This window comes from Dermochelys coriacea, chromosome 6 (genome assembly GCF_009764565.3).
Source record: "Dermochelys coriacea isolate rDerCor1 chromosome 6, rDerCor1.pri.v4, whole genome shotgun sequence".
NCBI classification, from domain to species: Eukaryota; Metazoa; Chordata; order Testudines; family Dermochelyidae; genus Dermochelys; species Dermochelys coriacea.
The window spans coordinates 108695547-108704431 of record NC_050073.1 but is presented as its reverse complement, the minus strand read 5'-3'; the positions used below and the strand labels follow the sequence as shown (position 1 = coordinate 108704431).

Here is an 8885-nt window from a genome sequence, read left to right as displayed (position 1 = left end):
TATTGTTTTATCATTATAGTTCCCACTTTGCTATTGTTTATTTGCATGGTCTCTGTCTGGTTCTGTGATTGTTACTGTCTGCTGTATAATTAATTTTGCTGGGTGTAAACTAATTAAGGTGGTGGGATATAATTGGTTGGCTAATCATGTTACAATATGTTAGGATTGGGTAGTTAAATTTCAGTAGATTGGTTAAGGTATAGATAAGAATATTACTATATAAATTGGGGCAAACAGGAAGTAAGTTGGGATTCGAAAATAAGGAACTTAGATTTAAGCTTGCTGGAAGTTCACCCTAATAAACATTGAATTGTTTGCACCTTGGGACTTTGGGTATTGTTGCTCTCTGTTCATGTGAGAAGGACCAGGGAAGTGGGAGAGTGAAGGAATAAGCTCTTTAACACCCATCTCAGCTGTGGCCCTGGGAGGCACTGTGCCCTAGAGGCACCCCTTTGACTTAGTTCCCTTATGGCTTTGTCTTTTCAAATTACATCTCTCACCCTGTGCCAGCTCAGCTGCACTGGTTGGTCCTCTGCCCATCTGTTATGTGAAGGGAGAAGTGGGAACAGCTGTGAAGGGGATTCTTGCTCTTCCTTACACTTCTGCTCAGATGAATAGTTCTTGTTGCAATCTAGCCCTAAGTGAGTTTCTTCTGTCCCTCTCAAATCTGAAACAATACACAAACTTAGAAGAATGTAACCAGTAATTCAATAAATAGATCAGCCTTTTAATGATCCAATACAAGTTTGCAGCATGGGATGCTTTTAGTGGCTAGGGTTAGAATAATAGAAATGTAGGACTGGAAGGGACCATTCTAGTCTAGTGCCCTGCACTGAGGCAAAACCAAGTAAGCCTAGACCATCCTTGACTGGTGTTTTGTCAACCTGTTCTTAAAAACCTCCTATGATAGAGATTCTACAACCTCCCTAGGTAATTTGTTCCAGTGCTTAACCACCCTGACAGTTTAGAAAAAACTTCCTATGTCCAACCTAAACCTCCCTTGCTGCAATTTAAGTCCACTGCTTCTTGTCTGTCCTCTGTGGTTAAGAAGAAGAATTTATTACCCTCCTCTTTGTAACAACCTTTTACATCCATGAAGACTATTATCATGCCCCTCTCGGTCTTGTTTTCTTTTCTCCTGGCTAAACAAGCCCAGTTTTTCCAATCTTCCCTCATAGGCCATGTTTTCTAGAACTTTAATAATTTCTGTTGCTCTCCTCTGGACTTTCTCTAATTTGTCCACATCTTTACCAGAGTGTGGGGCCCTGAACTGGACACAATACTGCAGCTGAGGTCTTATCAGTGCTGAGTAGAATGTGGAAATTGCTTCATGTCTTGCTTACATTTCTGCTAATAAATCCCAGATTGATGTTTGCCTTTTTTGCAAAAGTATTACATTGACTCATATTTAGTTGTTGATCCACTACAAGCTCCAGATCCTCTCTGTAGTACTCCTTCCTAGGCAGTCACTTCCCATTTTGTGCAATTGCTTCTTCTTTCTTAATTAGAGCATTTTTCATTTGTCCTTACTGATTTTCATATTTGTTTCAGACCATTTTCTCCAGTTTGTCAAGATCATTTTGAATTCTAATCTTGTCCTCCAAAGTGCTTGCAACCCCAGCATGGTATAATCTGCAAACTTTATAAGTGTGTTCTCTATGCCATGATCCAAATAATTTATGAAGACATTGAATAGAACCTGACCCAGGACAGATCCCTGCAGGACCCTGCTCGATATGCCCTTCCAGCTCAACTGTGGATCATTGATAACTATTCTCTAGGTATTTATCAGGGCTTGCTTAGGGACCTCTTTGTGCAATATATTGACTCCTCCATTGTCCTTGTCTTTTGAAAATGAGAGTCAATTTCTGGACATCTACTGCAGTGCTTTGAGTTATGGGCAGGGAGGAGCAGGAGTCATGTTTAGGAGCATGACCTAGAAGAACTAAAAATTTTGGATGCTCTTATTTCAGTTGTCTAGCTGGTCTTTAAAAGCATGTGACAACAGTTGAAGTTTCAATCTCGGCAAAGAATGTTCTACCAGCCACACTTTCTGCATTTTCTTGGAGTTTGTCTATTTTCTGAATAATGGACTTTTTCCTGTTCCAGTCCAGTCCTCGGAGGGTGAGAACAGCTTCAATATGTTCCTTTCTGTGAAAAGCAAAAGATCATTCAGCGTCATTCTTGGGGAGCCCAAACAATGCAAATAAACAGCAAAGCCACGCCCTACAGAAATAGCCAAACACTGTTTCCATCCCTTAATATATCGCAGGTGTTATCTGCCGGTCATCCCCTAGTTGCTAACACATGGGCTAACACAGAGCATTGCTGAGGGGGATGGAGCCATAAAAACTCTGGGACAATCAGTGATGCTGGTGAATGGGATAGCTTAATGGTCTGAGATATGGGCAGTTGTGGATAAAATACAACATAGCTGCAAGTGCCCAGAAATGTCTTTTCCAGTCAGCTGGAAGACTTGCCCATGTAAGGACTGCTGGGTCAGGTTACAATGTAAGTGCTTGTAGAGAGTCAAATTCTGCCACTTTTGTTGAAACTCCTTACAGAATAAGGTTTTAATAATTGCCTTCAACAAGGCCACTTGCCAGGTGGGTTATTTATTATGAGTAAGGCTGGCAGAACTGGGCCCAAGATTTGCAAAGACAAAATGGGAGTTAAGTGCCCATCTCCTACTGGAAGCCAATGGGAGTTGGGTGCTTACCTGCTCTTTGCCTTGAAAAAAAAAAAAAAAAAAATCTTTCCCCCTGGATGTTTTATACATTAATGTGAAATCTCCACCTTCATAGCACTAAGCTTTCCTGTGAAGCTGGAGGCCTTTTATGTAAAAAGTATTTGATTGTTAAATAATGGGGACAATAATATTCAAGAAATTGACAAAAAGAAAAGGAGTACTTGTGGCACCTTAGAGACTAACAAATTTAGAGCATAAGCTTTCGTGAGCTACAGCTCACTTCACGAAAGCTTATGCTCTAATAAATTTGTTAGTCTCTAAGGTGCCACAAGTACTCCTTTTCTTTTTGCGAATACAGACTAACACGGCTGCTACTCTGAAACAAGAAATTGACAGGCACTAATTAGATTAGAGCTAGTAAAGACTACTTATGTAGCGGGCACTACTCCAGAAATCTGGGTGCAAACAGATGCAGAAACCCCTCTGAAAAAAATCAGTTCAAGGGGAAGAATTAATTGAGTCATGACAGCTAGGCTCTAAAGCAAACCAGGTCTAGGAGACTGTCTGGTTTTCAAAACTTGTTTGTCCAAAGATAAGACTCAGCAATAGCTGAAGTGCAAGCTAAGAAATAGAAAAAACAAGTTGAACTGTGAAATTTACTTGTAGTTGGGTTTTAAGGCAAATTATGAAAATTGTCATAGGCCCTGATCCGGCAGATTTAAGAGCATGTCATGTGCTTTAAAGTTATGTGCAGAAGTCCCTTTGGTCCTCTTAAAAAAAAAAAAGTTTTGTTTGGTTGAATATTTTAGATTCAGTTTCTGTGTTCTGAGCAATCTGCTAAATTTAACACTTTAATCAGTGTGCAAATAACACCCAGTGTAACCACACAGCGCAACCATCTGCATGTGCTTTACAAACTAACTATTGTGAAACATACTTTAAGCTTCGCTGTTTGATGGATATATTGATGTCATTAAACTCTATTGGTTTTGAAGTATGATAATACAACTGAAGTTCTAGTTCTAGAGAAACAATAACCTTACATGTAGCAGACGCCTTATTGAGTCATGGGAAAAAAAAATCAATTGATAGAGGGGCCTAAGGATATGAGATCATACCTGACTTGTAGGTACTATGGATAAGCACAGTGCTTCAGATTCACTTTGGTGAAATAGGAGGGCTCAAAAGCCAACAACAAAAGCTGAGAAATGTATATCAGGTTCTGCTCTGTCTGATGTTGCTTTGCCACTGAAGGCTGGATTGTAACCTTACAATCCCCTGGCCAGGTTTGGAAATCTCAACCTATAACTTTGCTTTTTAAAAACAAAAAACAAAACTAATTTCTGCAGCAATCTGGGGCCCCGGAGAAATTCTCAATCTGCATCTACCACTCTGGAGTCATAGCCATAGAGTTTAAGGCCAGGAGAGACCAGCAGATTCTAGTCTGATCTTCTATCACAGGGAACCAAAACCACCCAGCCATCCTAACACCAAGTCCAACAACTAGCATTAGACCATATTGTAGCCCTGGCTCCATCCAACCCCAGGATAAATGTTCCATCTATATTTATATTTCTAGCATGCCAACCACCATGGCATCTAGTAGCCAAATTAGGATATTTATCCTATAATCCTGAAGGATACATATTCTCTGCCTCACCCTCAGTAGGGTTGTAATCCTTACAGGTGGTCTTAGAGAGGAAGTCGCTCCCTGCTCTGCCCCAGAGAGGAAGATGCCCTCTCTTATACAGCTGCCATTCCACACATGGGTTTTTAAAATCAGCCTCCAATTTTGCAGGTGCAATTTTGGAAGCACAATAAATAAAGGGCAGAAAGAAGAGCATTTAGATGCCAAACTATTGGACTGTGCCAGCAAAATCAGGGGCTGGGATGCGGCCCCTTCAAAAATCCAGTTAAAATTTTCAAAAGCAGTAACTGACCTTGGAGGCCTCAGTTTTTGGGTGCTCATCTTAAGACCTGGACCAAACACATTTCCTCCAAAGCTGAGCCCTGCAAATTGGCTAGCACAAAGCCTTCAAATAACACACAGTAAAACATGGGATCTGAAATAATTTCTGTGCACCATAAGGTTCATCCGATTCTGCTGCTACCAACCTGGAAGCAAATTATATAAATATTCAGGGGCAAAAAAACCTGAGCTTGACATCCTGCTCACAGCACTTTACATTGAGAAACCCTCGGATATTAACCCCACATACCTGACATCTGGATAAGCCTGACATATTTCCTCAATATATTCCTTGATTCTGTGTCTGTTCCTCTCGGAAATTATGTTTGCAATGTAATGAATGGCAGAATTAAGCCAATCTGCATCAGAGCCCTAGAAATAAATTAGAATAGGTGAAGTCTTTGATGTGTATTTTAATGAGAAATGTCAACATTTATGATTCACATTTACAGATAAGTTAACCAACTTGCTCAAGATCATGGAGTGAAGCCATGGCAGTCAGCTTCAAACCTTGTCTCCTGACTCCTAGTCTTTCTCTAACTTATAGGACATGCAGCCTCCCTGTATGACTCTATATAAACACATGGCAGTGGATGTGACACTGTAATAATAGAATATCTTGGGTATATTGCAATGCTGCAATACAGTGAGTCTGGGATATTAAGGGGAACAGGATCCTGAGGTTAGTTTTTTTGTTGCATTATCAATTGTTTAAGGCATTGTTAGTCTCAGTGGTTGACAGAGGGTTTTAAAAGCAAGTTGCTTTCAGGCTCCTTCCTTGGATCCGGGAACAGTGGGGAGGGAGCGTGTGTGTGCATAAAGGCTGCTTAGACCCTCCTACTGGAATTTCAGTAAGGGTCTAACTCTGCAGTCATGTGAGTAGGCCCATGGGGACTGAGTGCATGAGTAAAGCCCACTCATGTGAATAACAGTTTGTAGGTTTGTGCCTGGACTAGGGTGACCAGATAGCAAGTGGCAGGGGGGAATCGGGACAGTGGTGGTGGGGTGTGTGTGTGTGGGGGGGTGGTAATATAAGGTGCCTATATAAGAAAAAGCCAAATATTGGGACTGTCCCTATAAAATTAGGACATCTGGGTCACCCTAGCCTGGGCCTGCATGATATGGTAGATATCAAATGCCAACCTTTCGGAAAGCTAATTTGTCTGCACTGCCCCAAGTGGCTATTTCCTCTGCCTTGCTTGCCAAAGAAGCACTCTTCTTGGCTCACTAATGATCCAAGCTGGGAGGTTTGAAAAGAACCTAAAGCAGTTCAGTGCCCAAATCCCTTGAATTTGGATAGCAGTTGGGCTCCCACTTCCCTTAGGCTGGGATATTCAAAGGCATTGAAGTGCTTTGAACATTGGTATCAATGAGCTACAAAAGGGTGCAGTCAGCAGTACCTCAAGCCTGAAATATCACCCACCCCAAAGCCCCGGCTTCTGCTTCTCAAGGCCTTCTCCGGACGAGGATGGTTTTTCTAAAAATATCCCACCACTGATCCCATCAGTTGTAGTAAAGGTGGGTGTAGTGCTAATGTAGACCTGGCATTTTAATCACTGACATCTAAGCCTGTTGTGATCAGGGTTCGGTGGGGCAGGGCCTGACCCATATTTTCATTTGAAGTCACTGGGAGCTTTTTGAAAATTAGGTCTGTGGTCCTTAAGCTACTAGTGATTGCAGACATCTTGTCTGCACCAGTTCTAGTACTGGTTGAGCTGAACCAGTGATTGCAACAATGGGGGATTTTAGCAAAACTATCCTAGTGTAGTCACAGCCCTATCGATCGTCTGCTTCTCAAGTTGGGTTTCACGCCAGCCCACCTTACATTTTCTGTAATGCAGCTAAAAAGGCCTTGATGCAGTATGAGGTTTTACATACCAGATCTTTGAAGCTGTTATATATGACAGTGGCTTCTTCGTTCATCTTTTTGCCAACCTCTTCCCGCTTGGCTCTCTTCATTCTCTTTCTCTGCTTGATAGCATGTGTGATGTACTCTATCACCACATACTTGTGAGCATCACCTAGAAAATCCTGTTTATTTATTTTAAAAGAAAATATGGAGGGCAATGAGGTGTGAGAGCAGAGGAGCCTTGGAATTCCTTGGCAAGGTCAGAAGAGGTAGGGGAGAATCCTGGGCTGAGCATCTCTAGGCTAATCAGCACATATGTGAAATGCCAGCCAAGGATTCTGTTCTGAATGCCACTTTTCAGAAGAGCACTCAGTGCAGTGTGTGGACGCTTCTGGGCAGGGCACATGGTTCATGTTCCCTTCCATCCACCATCTGTCTAGACATGACATGAAGCCAGTGAACAAAAAGAAGCCATATAATTACTCACTGTCTACCCAAAATTGATCCATGATTATATGTTGGTGATTTGGTTCTTCTGTAACTAATGGGGACATGTGGGACTGTTTAATAATAGGTTTGGATGCTGCCTGCAAACTTTAAATTTAGAGCTATTGTTACCTATCCTTGTATTTTGCAAGTGTATAGATCAGTGCAGAGTGTATATGATGGTAGCATGTTAAACTACTGCAATCTTCTTCGTATGGCAGATATAGATGTAGAGCAACAATTACAATTCTACATTTAGGTGGTTAAGCCAGATAATTGTGTCAGGAGTAGTAGAGTATGTCACCGATACCTCCTTTGTATTTGTGAATTGGGCATTGAGTCATTCTATGTTCCATGATCTGTTCTGGGTGACCACAGTTGCACACTGGAGAGTTTTTCGTTTTCCATTTGTGCAACAAGTATACACATCTGCCATGGTTTGCATGGCTGCAGCTTAGGCTTGCCCACGAGCTTCCAGAAAGACAGAAGCCAGGGGTCTCCTGCACTGGATCTTTCACAAGGTATTTGACTTCTTGTGAAGTCCATTCAGCTTTCCAAGCTTCATCCAGGTTGAAGTCACACTATTAAAGGTAAAGCACGTGGGCCCAAAAGGGCTCATATGACTTCAAGTGGAGGTGGGGGATGTTAAGGCCCTGGTAGATGGGAACACATTTGCTTGCCTCAATTTGCTGGATTTCCCAGAGGGTTGCAGCATTGTGGTGAATATGTGGAGGAACAATGTGAAACCGTACTGGCAGCCAGGGTGTCGCAACTGAACAGTAATACTAACCAACGCTTTTGGTTCCTCTTAGAGATCAATTTCCCGATGTCAGTTGTAGAAAGAAAGCGCTGAAAGCTTATTTCCTTGAAAAAGTAAGGGACATACCTTGCAAACTTTCATGTACGCAATGGTTAGTTATATCAATAGCTCCACTGAAGGGAAGGGCGTGACCTTTGCAGAGTCAGCCCCCAGTCTGGAAATAAGATCACCATCTATACTACTGTAACCTCATGCCAATTGCAATGATAGGGAAAGGATTCATACCTTGTCAACAGGCTGCTCTAAATGTTTTAGGTGTTGGCAAAACTGTACGATTGTTGACATTATGGAGTCCAATATTTCACTATTTAACATCCAGGCGTGGGTCAGAATTTTCTTAAAGAATGGCTGGAAAAAGACCAATTTGCCAGTGTTATTATAGTAACATCTTTCAAATCCAAATTTAGGTGCCTAAATCCTTTTATCTGGCCCTTTGTGTGGGATTTAGGCACCTAACATGCAGATAGGTACCTAGTGTGATCTTCAAAAGAATCTAAGTGCCTAACTCCCATTGATTTCAACAAGTGCTAGGTGCTTTTGAAAATATTAGGTGCCTAAGTACCTTTACCTTAGACTCTAAGTCCCACTGAATTTCAGAGTCAAGCTCCTGAGTGCCTGTTACTTTTGAAAACATTACCCATATGTTTAAGTCCCTTAGGAGCATTTGAGAATATTATCCATAGCCAGTAATGTTGAGGCCCACTCCTGCTTTCACTGCACACCCAAAGCTCTTATGGAATTCCGGGCACACAAGGAATGCAGGAGTGGGTCCGAAGTTAGACACAACCAAGGTTCAGAGAAAGATGGCCTGCAGCTGGAGCAGGTCTAACCCTGACGTACAGCTATCCTCGAGGATCAGTGCTAGAGCAGTGGTAAAAGTCATGGCAAGGAGGCTCTCACTTACAGTACATACTTTGCTTGATTAAGGGGATTAAGTGCAGATGCTGTGGTTTTTCTTTAAATAAATAAATCCCTTTTGCATCAGCTGGCAGATTTTATGGGCAAGGAGAGAAATTGAACAGTTAATCATAGAAACCTGAAGTGGGATGTAAGAGCAACTCACTGAGCACAG

At 41.8% G+C, this 8885-nt stretch overlaps 1 protein-coding gene across 1 annotated transcript in view; it reads right to left on the bottom strand.

Moving 5' to 3' along the window:
• Positions 1–1654: 1654 nt before the first annotated feature.
• EXOC3L4 (exocyst complex component 3 like 4) overlaps positions 1655–8885 on the bottom strand; it is a 32500-nt gene continuing 25269 nt past the window's right edge. The window contains exons 8-11 of the mRNA XM_038406149.2: positions 8039–8161; positions 6537–6689; positions 4909–5030; positions 1655–2151 (exon numbers count right to left, since the gene is read on the bottom strand). Coding sequence (XP_038262077.2) covers positions 1989–2151; positions 4909–5030; positions 6537–6689; positions 8039–8161 — 561 coding nt within the window. The 3' untranslated portion in view covers positions 1655–1988. The remainder of the gene's footprint in view (positions 2152–4908; positions 5031–6536; positions 6690–8038; positions 8162–8885) is intronic.